The sequence below is a fragment of the Loxodonta africana genome, chromosome 2 (assembly GCF_030014295.1).
Source record: "Loxodonta africana isolate mLoxAfr1 chromosome 2, mLoxAfr1.hap2, whole genome shotgun sequence".
In the NCBI taxonomy this organism is placed as follows: Eukaryota; Metazoa; Chordata; class Mammalia; order Proboscidea; family Elephantidae; genus Loxodonta; species Loxodonta africana.
In genome coordinates this window covers 231,252,999-231,275,311 of record NC_087343.1, presented here as the reverse complement: position 1 = coordinate 231,275,311, position 22,313 = coordinate 231,252,999, and the positions used below count along the sequence as shown (strand labels likewise).

Genomic DNA, 22,313 nt, shown 5'->3' with positions numbered 1-22,313 from the left:
TGTTGGAGAGGCTGTGGAGAGATTGGAACACTTACACACTGCTGGTGGGAATGTAAAATGGTACAACAACTTTGGAAATCGATTTGGCGCTTCCTTAAAAAGCTAGAAATAGAACTACCATAACCCAAAACCAAAAAACCCAGTGCTGTCGAGTCGATTCCAACTTATAGTGACCCTATAGAACTACCATACGATCCAGCAATCCCACTCCTTGGAATATATCCTAGAGAAATAAGGGCCTTTACACGAACAGATATATGCACACCCATGTTTATTGCAGCACTGTTTACAATAGCCAAAACATGGAAGCAACCAAGGTGCCCATCAACGGATGAATGGATAAATTATGGTATATTCACACAATGGAATACTATGCACCAATAAAGAACAGTGAGGAATCTGTGAAACATTTCATAACATGGAGGAAACTGGAAGGCATTATGCTGAGTGAAATTAGTTGCAAAAGGACAAATATTGTATAAGACCACTATTAGAAGAACTTGAGAAATAGTTTAAACTGAGAAGAAAACATTCTTTTGTGGTTACACGAGGGGGGAGGGAGGGTGGGAGAGGGACATTCACTAATTAGATAGTAGATAAGAACTACTTTAGCTGAAGGGAAAGACAGCATACTATACAGGGGAGGTCAGCACAATTGGACTAAACCAAAAGCAAAGAAGTTGCCTGAATAAACTGAATGTTTCGAAGGCCAGCGTAGCAGGGGCAGGGGTCTAGGGACCATGGTTTCAGGGGACATCTAAGTCAATTGGCATAATAAAATCCATTAAGAATAGATTCTGCATCCCACTTTGAAGAGTGGCATCTCGGTCATAAACACCAGCAAGTAGCCGTCTAAGACGCATCAGTTGGTCTCAACCCACCTGGCCCAAAGGAGAATGAAGAACACCAAGGACACAAGGCGATTATGAGCCCAAGAGACGGAAAGGGCTACACAAACCAGAGAGTACATCATCTTGAGACCAGAAGAACTAGATGGTGCCCGGCTACAACCGATGACTGCCCTGACAGGGAACACAACAGAGAAATCCTGAGGGAGCAGGAGAGCAGTGGGATGCAGACACCAAATTCTCATAAGACCAGACTTAATGGTCTGACTGAGACTGGAAGGACCCCAGTGGTCATGGACCCTAGACTTTCTGTTGGCCCAGGACAGGAAGCATTTCTGAAGCCAACTCTTCAGACATGCATTGGACTGGACAATGGGTTGGAGAGGCATGCTGGTGAGGAGTGAGCTTCTTGAATCAGGTGGACACTTGAGACTATGCCGGCATCTCCTGCCTAGAGGGGAGATGAGAGGGTGGAGGGTGTTAGAAGCTGGGGAAATGGACACAAAAAGAGAGAGTGGAGGGAGGGAGCAGGCTGTCTCACTAGGGGGAAAGTAATTGGGAGTGTGTAGCAAGATGTATATGGGTTTTTGTGTGAGAGACTGACTTAATTTGTAAACTTTCACTTAAAGCACAATAAAAATTAAAAAAAAACTCAGCTGCAGGGGTGGAGGAGTGAATGGAAGAGAAAGAGTTGGAGACCACCTTTTATGAGTTGGTTTTTGAAAAATGTAGACCACTTTTTCTGTAAGTTTCTGTGAGGGAGAGGATAGAAGTGGGGAAGTAGAATTTCAGGGTCAAGGAAGGAAATTTCAGGATGGAAGAGGTCATTAGGATGCTGACTAGCTGTGTCTGGCAGAAAGGGAGAAGGGCAGTCAGCTGAGCAAGTCCCTAAGGTAGGGAGGGATGGTGGGGCCCAGGGCAGAGATGAGAGGGTTAACCTGAATAAGAGGAGGAATGCTGTTCCCTCTTTACAGGGCAGGAGGACAGAACACTGGGTTGAAGACTAGGATGTGTAGTATGAATCAAGATCCTAGGATAATTTGCTAAACACTGACTATGTGCTAGACAATGTGCCACTCATTCACATAAACAAACTGAAATAATTCCTATTCTACAAATGAGAAAAGGGTGGCCTAGAGAAGTCAAGTAAGTTTCCCAACGTCAGAGCTAGTATTTGAACTCACACAGTCCAGCTACAGAGCCAGCTCTCTGAACCACATGCCGTGCTGTGTAAGGGAGACAAGGCTTGTGGCTCAGGCAAGAAGCAGGAACTTTCAGGAATCTGTGCAGGAAGGCGGACTTGGGCCTCCTTTGTTGTCCTCGCTCCATTCCCAGCCCAAGCTGGTTATCTCTTTCTACTTCATGATAATTCACTTTGGTCCTTGGAGGTGCAAATAATGTGTGTATTTTGAAAATGTAAATATCTTCACTCTTAATCTGTGTCTGTTAACCATTTCTGTGTGCTATTCTGTGTAGTGGTCATTGTTTTTCAAACTGGAGTTTTCAAATAAATTTTAGGGTGGTTATGCCTTTTCTACAAAAAAGAAAAAAAATTCAAGAGGTCTTAAGGAGTCTTATAAAAAAACATTAAAAACTGAGCAGTATCATGGATAGGAAGACTTAACATAGTAAAAATGTCTATTCTACCAAAAGCCATCTATACATTTAACGCACTTCCAATCCAAATTCCAATGTCATATTTTAAGGGGACAGAGAAACAAATCACCAATTTCATATGGAACGGAAAGAAGCCCCGGATAAGCAAAGCACTACTGAAAAAGAAGAAAAAAGTGGGAGGCCTCACCTTACCTGACTTCAGAACCTATTATACAGCCACAGTAGTCAAAACAGCCTGGTATTGGTACAACAACAGACACATGGACCAATGGAACAGAATTGAGAACCCAGACATAGATCCATCCACGTATGAGCAGCTGATATTTGACAAAGGACCAGTGTCAATTAACTGGGGAAAAGATAGCCTTTTTAACAAATGGTGCTGGCATAACTGGATATCCATTTGCAAAAAAATGAAACAGGACCCATACCTCACACCATGCACAAAAACTAACTCCAAGTGGATCAAAGACCTAAACAGAAAGACTAAAACGATAAAGATCATGGAAGAAAAAATTGGGACAACCCTAGGAGCCCTAATACAAGGTATAAACAGAATACAAAACATTACCAAAAATGATGAAGAGAAACCAGATAACTGGGAGCTCCTAAAAATCAAACACCTATGCTCATCTAAAGACTTCTCCAAAAGAGTAAAAAGACCACCTACAGACTGGGAAAGAATTTTCAGCTATGACATCTCCGACCAGCGCCTGATCTCTAAAATCTACATGATTCTGTCAAAACTCAACCACAAAAAGACAAACAACCCAATCAAGAAGTGGGCAAAGGATATGAACACACATTTCACTAAAGAAGATATTCAGGCAGCCAACAGATACATGAGAAAATGCTCTCGATCATTAGCCATTAGAGAAATGCAAATTAAAACTACCATGAGATTCCATCTCACACCAGCAAGGCTGGCATTAATCCAAAAAACACAAAATAATAAATGTTGGAGAGGCTGCGGAGAGATTGGAACTCTCATACACTGCTGGTGGGAATGTAAAATGGTACAACCACTTTGGAAATCCATCTGGCGTTATCTTAAACAGTTAGAAATAGAACTACCATACAATCCAGAAATCCCACTCCTAGGAATATACCCTAGAGATAAAAGAGCCTTCATACAAACAGATATATGCACACCCATGTTTATTGCAGCTCTGTTTACAATAGCAAAAAGTTGGACGCAACCAAGGTGTCCATCAACGGATGAATGGGTAAATAAATTGTGGTATATTTACACAATGGAATACTACGCATCGATAAAGAACAGTGACGAATCTCTGAAACATTTCATAACATGGAGGAACCTGGAAGGCATTATGCTGAGTGAAATTAGTCAGAGGCAAAAGGACAAATATTGTATAAGACCACTATTATAAGATCTTGAGAAATAGTAAACCTGAGAAGAACACATACTTTTGTGGTTACGAGGAGGGGAGGGAGGGAGGGTGGGAGAGGGTTTTTTATTGATTAATCAGTAGATAAGAACTGCTTTAGGTGAAGGGAAAGACAACACTCAATACATGGAAGGTCAGCTCAGTTGGACTTGACCAAAAGCAAAGAAATTTCCGGGATAAAATGAATGCTTCAAAGCTCAGCGGAGCAAGGGCAGGGATCTGGGGAACATGGTTTGCGGGGACTTCAAAGTCAATTGGCAAAATAATTCTATTATGAAATCATTCTGCATCCCACTTTGAAATGTGGCGTCTGGGGTCTTAAATGCTAACAAGCGGCCATCTAAGATGCAGCAATTGGTCTCAACCCACCTGGAGCAAAGGAAAATGAAGAACACCAAGGCCACACGACAACTAAGAGCCCAAGAGACAGAAAGGGCCACATGAACCAGAGACCTACATCATCCTGAGACCAGAAGAACTAGTTGGTGCCCAGCCACAATCTATGACTGCCCTGACAGGGAGCACAGCAGAGGACCCCTGTGGAAGCAGGAGATCAGTGGGATGCAGACCCCAAATTCTCATAAAAAGACCAAACTTAATGGTCTGACTGAGACTGGAGGAATCCCGGCGGCCATGCTCCCCAGACCTTCAGTTGACACAGGACAGGAACCATCCCCGAAGACAATTCATCAGACATGAAAGGGACTGGTCAGCGGGTGGGAGAGAGACGCTGATGAAGAGTGAGCTAATTATATCAGGTGGACACTTGAGATTGTGTTGGCAACTCATGTCTGGAGGGGGGATGGGAGGACAGAGAGAGAGGGAAGCCGGCAAAATTGTCAAGAAAGGAGAGATTGGAAGGGCTGACTCAAGAGGGGGAGAGCAAGTGGGAGTAGGGAGTGAGATGTATGTAAACTTATATGCGACAGACTGATTGGATTTGTAAACGTTCACTTGAAGCTTAATAAAAGTTATTAAAAAAAAAAAAAACTGAGCAGTACATCAGAGAGTGCTGTGACGCCATGATAAATAAATTAGAGTGTTAGGGGACTCTGGAGGCTGAAGACACCTAACTAATTAGTACTCCACCAGCTATCAGGCCACTCCCAGTCACCTCCCCACCACCTCACTCACTTTCTCCAAGTTGTTTTTCAGACCCTCCGGAGAGCGCCGGAAGAGTCCCGATCTAACAGGCTCAGAGGAGCCTGACATGCGCAGAGCAGACCTCGATGACCGGCAGAGGACCCTGGGCTGCCACACATGCTCAAGAACGCAAGAGAACTTATGTCAAGGAACCAAAAGACTCCTGCCAAGGAACCAGAATCACTGGAAATGCTTCACTGACAATAGCCAAGCTTTGGTTCATTGGCCACTTCTGTGCCGAGTCTTAGCCTGGCCTCGTAATAATCAGTAGAAACTATGACTAGGTAAAAGCTCTGATCCTGCCTACTTGTTCCCTCCACCCTGAAGGAATATGTATAAGTATAAATTGTACATTGCTTGCACAGATAGGGGAACTCCAGCTGAGGTCGATACCTCTGGGTTCCCGCTGGTTAGCCTGTGAAATAAACTCTTTCTTCCTCTCAAAGACAGCATGGGAGAGTTTGCCTTCTTACATGCTATGCTCAGACCCATTGGTCCAGTTTCAAGAGGACAGCCATGTGACATAGTGTGACAGGTCACTTGAGGTCTCAAAGGCCAACAGATGTAAACATGGTCTGCAACGGTCTGCATTTTCATGCAATGGAGTATATATGTTCAAATGAATTTTACTTATTTGGTATGTAAAAGTTTACAGAAATATCTACCCTATGGAAAATTACAAGCTCACACTGCACACTCTCTTGCTTCCTAGGTTGTTGTCGTTAGTTGCCTTCTAGTCGGCTTTGACTCATAGGAATCTTACGTCTAACAGAACAAAATATTGCTTAGCTATGTAACATCTTCAGGATCATTGCTATGTTTGAGCCCATTGTTTTGTTTATTGTGTCAATCCATCTCATTGAAGGCTTCCCTTGTTTTCAGTGACCTACTTTACCAAGCATGATGTCTTTTTCTAGAGGTTATCTTTCCTGATGACATGACAAAATAATCAAACCAAAGTCTCCCCATCCTTGCTTCTAAGCAGCATTCTGGTTTATTTCTTGTAAGACTGATGTGTTTGCTCTTCTGGCAGTCCATGGTATATTCAGTGTTATTTGCCAACACCGCAGTTCCCAAGTATCAATTCTTCAGTTGTATTCCATTTTTATTGTCCTGCTTTCACATGCATGTGAGGCAATCGAAAAGACCATAGCTTGGGTCAGGCATACATTAGTCATTAAAGTGACATCTTGGGAAGAAGGGTTGGCTTTTTAAAAGTTAAAAAGTGGCCTTTTGCAGCAAATTTGGCCAATGCACTACATAGTTTGATCCTAGGTACCCACATAATAAAACCAATAGTCTCCACAGAAATCTTGCAGATTGATAATGAGTGGAATTTGCTATCTTCATCACCATGGATGATAAGGCAGCGGGTCAGCAAAAAAAGAGGAAGACCCTTGACAAGACAGATTGACACAGTGGCTCCAACAATGAGCTCAAACATAGCAACGATTGTGAGGACAGCGCAGGATCAGGTAGTGTTTTGTTTTATTGTACATAAGGTCACTATGAGTTGGAGCCAACTCAACAGCAACTAACAACAACATCATGTTTGATGCTGTGGAAAAATGGTTATCTGCCCGGCTTCTAACCAAAAGTCTTGGCAGTTTAAACACATTACTTCTCTACCAGAGATAGGACTGTAATCCTAAAACAAAAATTGACAGAGGGATGAGAAACAAGAGGGCAGAAATACCAACGTAGGTTGATACGCATGGATAGATGAGAGGGAGACAGCAAATCTCAGGTTAAGTTTGTCACCTGACAGTAGAAGCATATATTCTATAGTATCTCTCAAAACTGTTTTGTTTTTCAGTTTCTGTGTGAAACCTTTCATGCAGGTTTTTGGAATTTCAGAATTTGTTTCACTTTAGAATGAAGGAAGAGATAGGACAGAAGCTACTTGGTTCACCCTCCTAGAAATTGTGAGAACAACGTTATCTAGAAGAAAAACTGGTACTTGGTGAGAAACCATTCACACTTCCATGTCCAGAGAATGGTCTCCAAAAGAGAACCAGGAAGAGCATGAGGCTTCATGGGTAACAACAGACTCAGAAAATTGAAATTGCAGTCCAATCAGAGAAGCCTTAGACCTTTCAAGCCTGTGGTACATATGGTATCCCACCCACTTTTTATGCCTCTGGAGTTCTTTGGAAAGGGGGAAGCCTGATTTTAACACATTTAGCCCCAAGGTGGGATCCTTTTGAAATGTGTGAAACTCAAAAATCCTGAGTGGGAGCTTCATTTTTGTATAGATTAAGAACTCTTAGGCGATGCCTCCCAGATGTGTGACTTTTCTAAAATTTTGACAGGTTTTGACAGCTTTGCCTTTATTTCTATGAGATAAGCCTCCTCACTGTTTTCCTTTTACTATGTTCTCATGAGAGTTTACTTACCGTGAGAATAAGCTATTGCGCAGCCTTCATTCAGTCATACTGGCCATTTTCTCCTTTACGTCATTCATTGTTTCCAGGTGTTACTGGCTCCCTTCTTTTCTAGCTTCTGAACAGTAAATAATGCCTTTCATATAAGGAATAGTGCATTGAAATGGTACTTTTCAAGAGATTGGAACTCCTATAATTTATTCTTACCCTGCTTTTGATCTTAGGGCCCAATCATTTCTTCCATGTGTAGCAGGTGGTATGCACTGCTAGGAGCAGTTCTGCAGTATTCCAGAGCAGCTGTTTCTGCTTCTTAGCTGTTAACGCTGTTTTTGCTATAATGGAGAGTACATGGTAGTGGTAATTTTCCTGAGGTTCAAATTTCTTTAGTTTTATTTATTTTGCCCCTAAGTGCTGCTTTTGTAGTAAGGAAAAAGGCACTGTAGTGGTAATTTTCCTGAGATTTAAAAAAAAGAAAGAAAATCCTTGGCTTTATTTATTTATTTGGGGTATAAATACTGCTTTTTCAGTGAGGAAGAATGTACTGTACCATGTTTTGAAAAGTTTCATGAAAAATAAAAAGGCTAAAAACAAGGAGACTAGAAAAAAAATGGGCAGTCATTATCATAGGCCTTCATATTTTACCAATTTTCAAGATAAAAAATCTTTTAAAAAATGATTTTATCATTGATTCACATCGGCAGGATTTATGTTGTCCAGAGGCTCCTGAAACATATGTGATCCAAGATAATGGATATCAAAATCCATAACTGATAACAAAAATTATGAATTGGTCCTTTAATCAGTATGCCTTCATTAGTGAAAACCCATGGTATCAACAAAAAATTAAAAGGAGAAAATAATTGGGTCTTGAATTAAATAAAAGCAACACACAATAAATAATGGTATCAAGTTTTACTGGTAGCTCATTTTATAGTAGGATCACAATTCTTTAACAGAAATTCAGTAGGACTTTTGTACTGATTATAATTTGTGCAGGAACAAGGGGAGTCCAGCCACTGTAAAAGGTGAGCAAATTCTTGGCCAGCCCAAGTGAAGAAATTTCTACAAGTTCAGTGATAAAGCAAATATATTCATTTTCTAGGGCTGCCATAACAAATTACCACAAATCGTGCAGCTTAAACCAAATGAAATGTATTCTCTCACAATTTAGGTTGCCAGGAGTCTGAAATCTAGGATTTCGCAGGGTTGGTTCATTTTCTGGGCTCTGTAGGACAATCTATTCTACATATCTCTCCTGACCTTGGGTGGTGCCTGTGATCCTTGGCATTCCTTGACTCTAGCTCCATCATTCCAAACTTTGCCTCTGTTGTCACATGGTCTTCTCTTCTGCATGTTTCTCCATGTGCCTTCTCCTCTTCTTGTAAGAACACTAGTCATTGGATTTGGGACCCACTCTAACCCAGCAGTGGAGACTTAGTGGCACAGTGGTTAAAAGCTCAGCGGCTAACCAAAAGGTTGGCAGATCGAATCCACCAGGCGCTCCTTGAAAACTCTATAGGGCAGCTCTACTCTGTCCTATAAGGTCACTATGAGTTGGAATCAACTCAACTGCAACAAATTTTCATTTTCTAGTGCAGTCTGAGTTCCCCTTATATAATTCCATCAGCAAAGTTTCTATATCTAACTAAGGTGTCATACTAAGATTCTGGGAGGACATGAATTTGGGAGGAGGGGGATATTCCACCCAGTATATCAAGGTACACAGAAATCTCTAATACATCACCCCATTTTGTAGAAAAACTGATTAGATTAATATATAACTGTGTTAATGTATAAGGTATATTTATATGAATTATTTATATTTATAAATATAAATATTTGTAAATTCATAAATATAAATATTTATATTGCACATTTCATAATATAAGAGAATAAATATACATACATATTTTACATATGTATGTACAGAAAAGTATCTGAGCATGGAGAAAAGGTTTCAAGAGTACACCCCTACACACCCAGTACATCAGGTGCAGGGCAGCAGAGTGCTCTGGAGAGACTGAAGCAAGGGGGGAGAAAGAAACCTGAAAAACCCAGAGAGCACCTAATTGTATTCATGACATTTCCTTCTCCTTGTTCAGTCTGTAGATAGTGTATCTGGTGCGTTCGCTACCACTCATGCCTCAGGAAGGTCATTGTTTATTAATATCCTAGACCATGGACATCATTTCTATAATAAGGCTTTTGTTTTAAAGGACTTTTCACCTCTCTGTTGGACTAGGATTTTTAAATTTTTTTCTTTTCTTGATTATGATTTTTTTACTGTACTTTAGGTGAAAGTTTACAGAACAAATTAGTTTCTCATTAAACAATATACACATTGTTTTCTGACACTGACCGTCAACCCCACGACATGTCAACACTCTTCCTTTCTCAACCTTGGGTTCTCCATTTCCGTTCCTCCAGCTTTCCTGTCCTCTGTTGCCTTCTTGTTTCCTTGACTGTCATGGTTTGAATTGTGTCCCTCAAAAATATGTGTCAACTTGGTTAGACAATGATTCCCAGTATTACGTGATTGTCCCCCATTTTGTCGTTTGATGAGATTTTCTTATGTGTTGTAAATTCTATCACTGTGATGTAATAAGATGGGTCAGTGGCAGTTACACTGATGAGATCTACAAGATTAGATACTGTCTTAAGCCAATCTCTTTTGAGATATAAAAGACAGAAGTGAACAGAGAGGCGTGGAGACCTCATACTACCAAGAAAGCAGTGCTGGGAGCAAAGCGCATCCTTTGGACCTGAGGTTCCTGCACCGAGATGCTCCCAGACCAAGGGAAGACTGATGCAACACAAGGGCCTTCCTCCAGAGGTAAGAGAGAGAGAAAGCCTTCTCCTGGAGCCAGCACCCTGAGTTGGTACTTCTAGCCTAATGGGCTGTGAGAGAATAAACGTCTCTTTGTTAAAGCCATCTACTTGTGGTATTTCTGTTGTAGCAGCACTAGATGACTAAGACATTGCCCCTGGGCTGGTGTGCCTATTTAATCTCATATACAAGATTGAACTATGTGTGTTAGTTTGTTTTACAGACTTGTATAAACTTTGGCTGAAGGATGAACCTCAGCTGTGACTTCACTACTGAGTTAAAAGGGTGTCCGGGGCACATACTCTCAGGGTTTTTTTACAGTTTCTGTCAGACCAGTAAGTCTGATCTTTTTTGTATGAGTTAGAATTTTGTTCTACATTTTTCTCCAGCTCTGTCTGGCACCCTCTATTGTGAGCCCTGTCAGAGCAGTTGGTGGTGGTAGTGGGCATCATCTAATTGTGCTGCACTCAGTCTGGTAGAGGCTGTGGTAGCTGTGGTCCATTAGTGCTTTGGACTCATCTTTGTGTCTTTGGTTTTCTTCATTCTCCCTTGCTCCACACAGGGTGGGAGCAATAGACGTATCTTAGATGGCCGCTCGCAAGCTTTTAAGACCTCAGACACTACTCCCCAAAGTAGAATGTGGGACATTTTCTTTATAAACTATGCTATACCAATTGAGGTAGATGTCCCTTGAGACTGTGGTCCCCAGGTCTCAACCCAGTAACTCAGTCACTCAGGGAATTTGGATGTGTCTATGAAGCTTCTGTGACTTTGCCTTGGTCAAGCTGTGCTGACTTCCCCAGTATTGTGAACTGTCTTAACCTTCATCAAAGTTACTACTTATCTATTGTCTAGTTAGTGTTTTTCCCTCCCCATCCCTCCCCCCTCTCGAACCATCAAAGATTGTTTCTTTCTATGTGTAAACCTTTTCACGAGTTTTTATAATAGTGGTCTCATGCAGTATTTGTCTTTTTGTGATTGACTTATTTCACTCAGCATAATGACCACCAGATTCATCCATGTCGTGAGATGTTTCAAGGATTCATCATTGTTCTTTATCATTGTATAGTATTCCATTGTGTGTATGTACCACCGTTTGTTTATCCACTCATCCATTGATGGGAGCTTAGGTTGTTTCCATCTTTTTGCTATTGTGAATAACACTGCAGTTAACATGGATGTGCATGTGTCTATTTGTGTGACAGCTCTTATTTCTCTAGAATACATTCCTAGGAGTAGGATTGCTGGATCATATGGTATTTCTATTTCTATCGTTTTAAGGAAGTGCCATATTGTTTTCCAAAGTGGTTGTACCATTTTGCATTCCCACCAGCAGTGCATAACATTTCCAATCTCCCTGCTACCTCTCCAACATATGTTATTTTCTCGTTTTTTGATTCATGATGGTAATGTCAATGTGCAGTGGTATCTTATTGTAGTTTTCATTTGTATTTCTCTAATGGTTAGCAATCGCGAACATTTCCTCATGTTTCTGTTACCTGTCTGGATGTTTCTTTGGTGAAGTGTTTGTTCATATCCTTTGCCCATTTTTTTAATTGGATTATTTGTCTTTTTTGTGAAGGTGTTAGATTTTCCTATAGATTTGAGAGATTATATCTTTGTCAGATATGTCATAGCCAAAATTTTTTTCTCAGTCTGTAAGTTCTCTTGTTACTCTTTTAGTTAAGTCTTTTGATGAGCTTGTTTAATTTTTAGAAGATCCCAGTTATCTAGCTTACCTTCTGGCATTTGTATATTGTTAGTTACGGTTTGTATCCTATTTATGCCATGGACTAGAGCCCCTAGCATTGATCCTATTTTTAATTCCATGATCTTTATAGCTTTGGTTTTATATTTAGGTCTTCGATCCATTTTGAATTAGTTTTTGTGTATGGTGTGAGATATGGGTTCTGTTTCTTTTTTTTTTTTGCAGATGGACATCCAGTTTTGCCAGCACCATTTGTTAAAAAGGCTGTCCTTTCTCCCCTTAATGGATTTGGTTTTTCTCAAAGATCAGATGACCATAGGTGGATGAATTTACACCTGAGTTTTCAATTCTGTTCCATTGGTCAATGTGTCTATTGTTGTTGTACCAGAACCAGGCTGTTTTGACAACAGTAGCTGCGTAGGAGGTTCGGAGGTCAGGTAGTGTGAGGCCTCCTACTTTGTTCTTCTTCAATAATGCTTTACTTATCTGGGCCTATTTCCTTTCCATATAAAGTTAATGATTAGTTTTTCCATCTCATTAAAGAATGCTGTTGGTATTTGGATCAGGATTGCATTGTATTTGTAGATTTCTTTGGGTTGAATTGGTATGGTACGTCTTTCCATTTATGTAGGTCTCTTTTGGTTTCTTGTGGTAGTGTTTTGTAGCTTTCTTTGTATAGGACTTTTACATACCTGCTTAGATTTATTCCTAAATATTTTCTTTTTTTAGGGGTTATTATAAATGGTATTATTTTCCTGATTTCCTTGTTGCAGTTTTCTTAATTGGTGCATGGGAATCCAACTAATTTTTGTATGTTAATCTTGTATCCTGCTCCTCTGCTGAATCTTTCTATTAGTTTCAGTAGCTTTCTTGTGGATTTTATCTGCCAGGTGCTCCTTGGAAACTCTATGGGGCAATTCTACTCTGTCCTATAGGGTCACTATGAGTCGGAATCGACTCAATGGCAATGGGTTTTTTTTGTTTTGTTTATGTATAGTATTATATCATGTGCAAATAGAGACAATTTTAATTCTTCCTTACTAATTTGGAAGCCTTTTACTTCTTTTCCTTTTTCTTGCGTTATTGCCATAGCTAAGACTTCTAGCACAATGTTAACTGCCTACCTTTTGACCCATGCAAACTCCCCGAAGGACCAAATTACTGGGCTGTGGGGTCCATGGTCTTGGAGGGCAGCTAGCTTAATTGGCATAATATAGTTTATATAGAAAATGTTCTACATCCTACTTTGGTGAATAGTGTCTGGGGTCTTAAAAGCTTGTGAGCACCATCTGAGATACTCCACTAGTCCCATTCCATCTGTAGCAAGGGAGAACAAAGAAAACCAAAGGCATAAGGGAAAGATGAGTCAAAAGCAGTAATAGACCACAATTCCCACAACCTCCACCAGACTGAGTCCAGCACAACTAGTTGGTGTCTGGTTACCAGGGATAACATAGAGGGTTCCAGACAGAGCTGGAGAAAAATGCAGAAAATTCAAACACATGCAAAAAACACCAGATTTACTAGTCTGACAGAGACTGGAGAAACCCCAAGAGTGTGGCCCCCAAACCCTCTTTTTAACTCAGTACTAAAGTCACTGCTGAGGTTCACCCTTCAGCCAAAGATTAGACAGTCCCATTAAAAGAAAAAAAAGACTGAAGGGGCACACAAGCCCAGGGAAAAGGGCAAGAGGGCAGGAGGGGGCAAGAAAGCTGGTGAAGAGGAACCTAAGTTCCACAAGGGAAGAATGTTGATGTGTCATGGGTGGCAACCAATGTAAAAAATATATATGTGTATTAGTCATTTAATGAGAAACTATTTTGCTCTGTAAATCTTCATCTAAAGTACAGTTTAAAAAATGGCCAATACCAGTCCATTTCAGCTCATTAATGCCTAGAATATTGATTTTTATTCGTTCTACTTCATTTTTGACAATTTCCGATTTTTAAAGATTCATACTTTGTACATTCAATGTTATTATTATTAATGGCCCCATGTCTCTGTCAGTTTGTCGTACTATGGGGGCTTATATGTTTCAGTGATGCTGGAAGCTATGCCACCAGTATTCAAATACTAGCAGGGTGACCCATGGTGGAAAGTTTTCAGCTGAGCTTCCAGACTAAGAGAGACTAGACAGAAGGATCTGGCAGTCTCCTTCTGAAAAGCATTAGCCAGTGAAAACTCTATGAATAACAGTGGAACATTGTCTGATATAGTGCCAGAAGACAAGCCCCTCAGGTTAGAAGGCACTCAAAATACAACTGGGGAAGAGCTGCTTCTTCAAAGTAGAGTCAACCTTAATGATGTGCATGGAGTCAAGCTCCGGGACCTTCATTTGCTGATGTGGAACAACTTAAAATGAGAAGAAACAGCTGCAAATATCCATTAATAATTAGAACATGGCATGTACTGCTGAATTTTTATTATTTTTAATACTACCCTAGAGAAATGAAATCTTATGTTCCCATGGAAACCCGTATTCAAATTTTACAACAGCTCTATTCTCAATGGCTCAACTCTGGGAGATCCCAAATATCATTCTATCAGTGAATAAATAAGCAAACTGAAGTCACACTTGCAATGAAATTCTACTCAGCAAAAATAAAGAATGAACCATTGATACACACAAGTTGAATGAGTCTCAGAGGCATTATGTCAATTAGAAAAGAAGTCAATCTTAAAATCAATCAAGTCACTTTATGATTTCGTGTATGTACCATTCTCAAAAAAGACACAATGTTAGTGATGGAAACAGATTAATGGCTACTGGGTAGTAGATTTGGGGAAGAGTATATCAATAAAGAGATAGCATTAGAAAGTTTTGGAGGATGAAACTATTCAATGTGCTGATTGGTGGTTGTCACATGAATCTATACATGAACAAATTTCATAGGACTCTTCACTAAAAATTATACAATTCTGCTGAATGATAAAATTAAATTTAAAACAATCCAGAAAAAAGCATTGCTTTTATTACATCTATGAACTTTTATTTGAAAAGCTGTCAAGCAGAAATGATAATCAAATTTTAGTTTCTCTATTTGGAATATACTATTTCTCAGACCATTATGATGAAAAAAACAGGTACAATGGCTAGAAGATCCAAGACTGGATAACTCGGAGAAACATTTGTTAACATGAAGTATCATAATTCTTCTCTTTGCTTAGCCTGAGCGTGACTAGGGGAAAGAGTGCTTTGATTGCTTGGTGTAATTACATCTCCAATGGCAAAATAATGGAGTGGCATGATCAATTCAGTCAAATAATCCGAGTTTAAAAAAAAAATGCAGTTTGAACTGGACAGTTTACTGATTTAGTTCATCAGGTTTTGAATTTGTGGCCAATTATGTGGTTTTATCCACTTATGGATTTACTGCACTGAAACAAAATTGAGTCAGACGGATGATTCAAGACCCAGGGGATGAATCTATTCCCATCTTCGAGCCAGGCAATGAGATTTTACACATACTGACTTATTATACGGATCTCTCACTGGGGTTGTCATCCTCCACCCAGGACTTAGAAGTCATGCTGGAAGGGATGACAAAGAAATCCCCAAGAAACTGTTGCCTCAGAGGCCCAACAGGACATGAGTACATCAAACTTTTTAATGGCCCTTTAAAAAAATTTTTTTTTTTTTCCACAGCATGAAGCCTGTTTGCAAAAGATTAATGAACCCTTCTGGGACCAGCGCTCCTGTCTCAGAGGAGATGATGAATTTGAGATCGTTATTTTCATGGGATTTGTTCCCTTAGTTTTGAAATTATGATTCTTAAGAAACTTCCTTCTAATTTGGGAGAAAAGTATGCTAATTACCAACTCATGTGACTAAAACTAAACACTTTAGCCACTCTTTCAACATGCTTGCTCTTCACCCAAAAAAGCAAACCAGACACCTGAGATTAAATCTAGGTTGTTTTGTCTTACTTATTTCTCACTTCCAATCAAATTTGAAATCCCAAGAATTCTATTTGTCTAATATTTCCAAAACTCATTTTCTTTTCTTAATTTACACTCTCATTTCCTTAATTAAATTTTCATAACCTTTTTTTAGATTATTGAAATGTTTTTTCTTCTCTTTTCTAAGACATCTCTCAACTTGCAAAAGAATCTACATAAAACGGTACCCTAATAATAGCATTCTCTTTCACACAAAAAAAGAAAAAGTCCATTATTTCTTGTTAGACAGGGTAAAATAGAAGCTGCTAGCTAAATATTAGGGAGGGTGTTTGTTGACCTGTCCCTTACCTGTGCTTCCATATTTGCCAGTAACCAGTTGCTGTAGAGGCCCTATACCCAAACTAGTAGAACTATTGAACTCAAAATTCTTTCCATCATCTCCTGCCTTAGAACATGCTTGATATTCTTTCCTTGTAATACTTTCTTCCCATTATTTTACTTCCTTACTTATCTTTCAAAACACAAAGGTCACCATCTCCTGCAGGAAATGTGAACTTCAATGACCAACCCAAGTGCCCACCAAGTTCATCCCAGAGCATATTGTTGGTCTGAGGTTGCATTTACTTTTCCATAAGGCTTTCCTATCTTTATCTCCTTTGTCCTAGCATACTGTGTGTCATGATGTAGATATTCAGTAAATGTGTGAAATAAGTGTATGCTGAATGAAAAAGAAAAAAACTGATGGAATAACAAGTGAATGATTAATTAATATTTTGGGGGAATTTATTTTCTATTTATATATATATATATCAAATTATATATACATATATATCAAAACTTTGGCCAATGTCCTAATTATGTTCTCAAAGCTCTAGTTTGAGAAACATTCTTCAAAGGCAGAGTTAGGGACATTAAATGTAGTATCACTTATAAATATTCATAATAAGTAGCAATTTAGTATTATGAAATTGTGGATGACAATGAAGCTTGAGCTTTATTTTCCACTTTTTGTATTAATTATTATTAAATCAATATGTTCACAAGGGATCTATTATGCACCCACTATTGTGCCAAGCATTCTAGTACAAGAAGTAGTAGAAAATTATATTGATCCTACCTGCAAAGACCTTGTGATTTGTTTAAATTCCTAGCTGTTTAATGGTGTGTGATGAGTTGATCCCTAAAAGGAGTCCTGGAGACCCAGTGGTTAAGCGTTCAGAAGGTTGGTGGTTTGAATCTATCAGTGGTTCCTTGGGAGAAAGATGTGACAGTCTGCTTCCATAGAGATTTACAGCCTTGGAAACCCTAAGAGGTCATTTTGAGTCAGAGTCTACTCAATGGCAGTGGGTTTTAAAAAGAATTGATATATTTGAATTATGGTGTTGACAAAGAATATTGAATATCATGGACTGCCAAAAGAATGAACAAATCTGTCTTGGAAAAAGCACAGCCAGAGTGACCCTTAGAAGCGAGGGTGGTGAGACTTCGTCTCACTTTGGACCTGTTATCAGGAGGGACCAGTCCCTGTGGAAGGACATCATGCTTGATAAAATAGAGGGTCAGCAAAAAAGAGGAAGACCCTCAATGAGGTGGATTGACACAGTCTCTGTAACAAGGGGCTCAAGCATGGCAATGATTGTCAGGATGGCGTAGGACTGGGCAGTGGTTCGTTCTGTTGTGGGTCACTGTGAGTCAGAACTGACTCGATGGCACCTAACAGCAACAACAGCATGAGAGACAATGCAGGAAGGGGAAAACAGACAGGAAATTTTGGGATCTGCACTGCCAGGTTGAGAAGCCATGGGAAACTTCACTTCTCTCTATTCTACCCAATAAGTCTTAACCTCCCAACTGTGATTGTGCCACATAAGGAGGCTGTTGCCCAGCCAGTCCAGTCCAGTATAAGCATATCCTTCATTGTTGAAGGTCTTGTCCATTCTGACCGTTCAGTGTCTGTGCTCTACCTCTCCCCTACATGAACTATGCATGTGTCTTCACCGGGGCCAAAGCTACCTTGTCTCACTGACTGCAGGCAACTTCCCAAACAGTCCAGACAAGAATGTCAGCCTTCCACACGGCTGGTAAAATAATTTGAGTGTAGCATTTTATTTAGCTCTTTAAACTGGCGTTGGCACTACCACTTGCATTGAGTAAAGAGGATTCTTTAGGAGAAGTGTCAGAAAACAATACATTTTATTTTCTTGGATTCCAGCTGTTCACACTTTATTGATAAAATATATATATATAATCTTGAATGCAGCTCGAAAAAGATAATTTTAACTTCTAATTTTGCATATGAGGAAGTTAATTTCCAGATAAGTTGTGATTTTTTTAAGGTCAAATAGCTAGTAGCCTAGTGGCTACCCAATCTAGAACCAACTCTCCCAAACCATCTTACCTCTCCCTTTCCATTCAATCAAATATAATGCAATGAAGACTCATTGAGGTGAAATATAATTAGTAAATATATTCAAACTTTAGTTTTTCAGACCACAAATCACAATTTTTCAGTATTGTTTTTAAAGCAGTAAGACATGGTTTGTTACACAGGATCCTGTATTTTCTTGGACTTATAAAATATGTAGTAACACTTAAAAATGGAGATTTTACATTTGGGTCTTAACATTACATCTTTTTTTTCTGCTTCAATATTGGGATTTGGAATTTTTTCTTTGATTAAGCATTTTCTTACACTGGAGGGGCAATGTGCATTAGGTTCACAATATGATCTGTGACAGAAATGGAATGAGAATTGATGTTCATGGGACTAATTATCCCATGCCTAAATGATCTTTTTTCTTATTTCAGAAAGTTATGTGAAGTTTTTTTTAACATACAATTAAGTACTTTGTGAATGGTAATAAGCCTATTTTCTTCATTCAGATAAAAAATAATGCTAAACTTCTTTCTAAAATCTTGTTAGATCTGTGAATTTGTGTATGCATATGTGTGTTTAAGTGTAACTATATCTTTTCTAAAAGTATCTGTAACTATTTGTATACGTGTTTCTCTGTGTCTGCTTTTATGTAGATGACAGTCACATAAAGTAGCTTAAATTTAGCTACCAACAACTTTTGTATAGTATTATAAACATTTTTGTTGCTATTAGGTGTCATACAGTTGATTCCAATTCACAGTGACCACATGTGACAGAATAGAACTGCTCCATGGAGTTTTCTTGGCTGTAATCTTATGGAAGCAGATCACCAAGTCTTTCTCCTGAGGAGCCACCACGTGGGTTCAAATTACCAATCTTTCAGTAAGCAGTCGAGCACTTAACCATTGTACGTCCAGGACTCCTTATTATGTTTTGTTTTGTATCCTAATTCTTATTCAGTCTGCATATTGATGTTCAAATTTATGTATTTGTGTCTGTGTTCACTTGTTTGAGTTTGGGTAGGTGTGAGAACTTGGCCATGAAGTACCAAAGATTCCCAACATTGTATATAACATCCTTAGGACCATAATCCTTTATATATTTAGAACATACAGGCATTTCTTCAAAAGAATGTGTGCCTTGTATCAATTTGGTCAGGCCATGATACCCAGTATTATGATTGTCCACCGTTTTGTCATCCAATGTGATTTTTCTTATGTGTTGTAAATCCTGCCCCTATGATGTTAATTAGGAGGGATAGGCAGCAGTTATGTTAATGAGGCAGGACTCAATCTACAAGATTGGATGATATCTTCAGCCGATTTGGGGGGATATAAAAGAAAGAAGCAAGCAAAGAGAGAGGGGAAACTCATACCACCAAGAACACAGTGCTGGGAGCAGAGTGCATCCTTTGGACCTGGGGTTCCTGCACAGAGAAACTCCTAGTCCAGGGTAAGATTGATGAGAAAAACCTTCCTCCAGGGCCAACAGAGAGAGAAAGCCTTCCCCTGGAGCTGAGGCCCTGAATTTGGACTTCTAGCCTACTTTACTGTGAGGAAATAAATTTCTCTTTGTTAAAGTCATCCACTTGTGGTATTTGTATTATAGCAGCACTAAATAACTAACACAGAATTTGGTACCGAGAGAGTGGAGTGCTGCTCTAACAGACGCCTAAAATGTGGAAGCGGTTTTTAAACTGTGAATGGATAGAGGACCAGCAGCAGCAGAGAACTGGCAGCACCACAACCAGAAGACCTGAGTCAGACAGTGCTAGAGCTAACTCACAGAGTGAGAGAGCTGAGTGTTTGTTCACAGGAGGCCTCCTAGTGGAGTGGGGTGCTCCAACCACTTATCAATGGAGGTAGGCTTGCTGACCCATGGAACGATTTGATTCCTATGTAAGGTCCAACTTTACAGTCACGATTTATGTTTTTGGAAAAAGGTATTTGCAACGAGTAAGTCGTTGGTCTTGCAAACTTCTATCATGTTTTCTCTGGCATCGTTTCTATCACTCTATCACCAAGGCCAATCCCTCTTTGTTTCTGACTTTTGCATTCCAATATCCATTAAGTATCAATGTGTCTTGAGTGCATTTTTGGCCAATTTCCAACTGCAGAGGTTGGCAAAAGTTTTCAAGTTCTTCATCTTTGGCCTTAGTAGTTGGAGCATTGTCTTAGCTATACAGTGTTGCTCTAACAGAAATATCACAAGTGGATGACTTTAACAAAGAAAAATTTATTTCCTCACAGTAAAGTAGGTTAGAAGTCCAAATTCAGGGTGTCAGCTCCAGGGGGAGGCTTTCTTTCTCTATCAGCCTTCTGGGCAAAGTTTACTGATGGAGTGGGGTGCGTCTGGCACTTATCAGTGGAGCTACAGAGCTTTGAAACACTTGTCCCAGGAGGACATATGTGGACATGAGGCTCGAGGGCCAAGAGGCCAAGGAATAAGGAAAGGGACAATGGGAATTCTCAATATCATCAATCAGAACAAGGCCAGGGGCCAACTGTGGAACAGACTATCAATTGCTCATATTCAAGTTGAAATTGAAGTTGAAGAAAATTAGAACAAGTCCACTAGAGCCAAAGTACAACCTTAAATATATCCCACCTCAATTTAGAGTCCATCTCAAAAACAGATTTGACACATTGAACACTAATGACCAAAGACCAGTCCAGTTGTAAAATGAAATCGAGGACATCATACATGAAGAAAGCAAGAGCTCACCAAAAAGACAGGAAAGAAAAGACCAAAATGGATGTCAAAAGAGACTCTGAAATTTGTTCTTGAAATTACAGTAGTTAAAAGAAAAGGAAGAAATGAAGTAAAAAAGCTGAGCAGAAGATTTCAAAGGACAGCTCAAGAAGAAAAGTACTATAATGAAATGTGTAAAGACCTGGAATTAGAAAACCAAAAGGGAAGAACACACTCAGCATTTCTCAAGCTGAAAGAAATAAAGAAGAATTAAAGCCTCAGGTGCCTGTCCTAAAAGCCTCTAGAAGGAAAATATTGAAGGATGCAGAAAGCATCAAAAGAAGATAGAAGGAATACACAGAGTCACTGTACCAAAAATAATTGGTCAACATTCAACCATTTCAGGAGGTAGCAAGAACCAATGGTGCCAAAGAAAGAAGTTCAAGCTACACTGAATGCATTGGCGAAAAATAAGTCTCCAGGAATTGAGAATACCACTTGACATTATTCAATAAACGGATGCAATGCTACAGGTGCTCACTCGTCTATGCCAAGAAATTTGGAAGAGAGCTACCTGGCCAACCAACTGGAAGAGAGCCACATTTGTGCCCATTGCAAAGAAGGTGACCCAACAAAATGCGGAAGTTATCAAAAAATATCATTAACATCACACACAAGCAAAATTTTGCTGAAGATCATTCAAAAGTGGTTGCAGCAGTACATTAACAGGAAACTGCCAGAAATTCAAGATGGATTCAGAAAAGGACATGTAATGAGGGATATCATTGTTGATGCCAGGTGGATCCTGACTGAAAGCAGAGAATACCAGAAAGATGTATAGCTGTGTTTTACTGACTATGCAAGGCATTCGACTGTGGGAATCATAACAAATTATGGATAACATTGCAAAGAATGGGAGTTCTAAAACACCTAATTGTGCTCCTGAGGAAGCTGCACATAGATCAAGACAGTTGTTCTCATTTTGGAGAGTGGCGTCTGGGGTCTTAAACAAATAGCAAGCGACAATCTAAGATGCAACAATTGGTCTCAACCCACAAGGAGAATGAAGAACACCAAAGACACAAGATAAGTATGAGCCCAAGAGTCAGAATGGGCCACATAAATCAGAGGCTACATCAGCCTGAGACCAGAAGAAGTAGATGGTGCCCTGCTAGAACCAACAACTGCCATGACAGGGAGCGCAACAGAGAATCCCTGAAGGAGTGGGAGAGCAGTGGGATCTAGAGCCCAAATTCTAGTAAAAAGACCAGACATTATGCTCTGACTGAGACTAGAGGGAACCCAGAGGACATGGTCCCTAGACCTTCTGTCAGGACAAGACAGAAACCATTCCCAAAGCGAACTCTTCAGACAGGGATTGGACTGGACTATAAGACAGAAAATGATAC

General features: G+C 39.6%; 1 protein-coding gene across 1 annotated transcript in view; it reads left to right on the top strand.

Moving 5' to 3' along the window:
- Window positions 1-9,981: 9,981 nt before the first annotated feature.
- The window catches only part of LOC100658060 (olfactory receptor 2G3-like), a 36,133-nt gene continuing 23,801 nt past the window's right edge, over window positions 9,982-22,313 (top strand). The window contains exon 1 of the mRNA XM_023540329.2: window positions 9,982-10,234. Within this exon, the coding sequence (XP_023396097.1) occupies window positions 10,183-10,234 (52 nt within the window). The 5' untranslated portion in view covers window positions 9,982-10,182. The remainder of the gene's footprint in view (window positions 10,235-22,313) is intronic.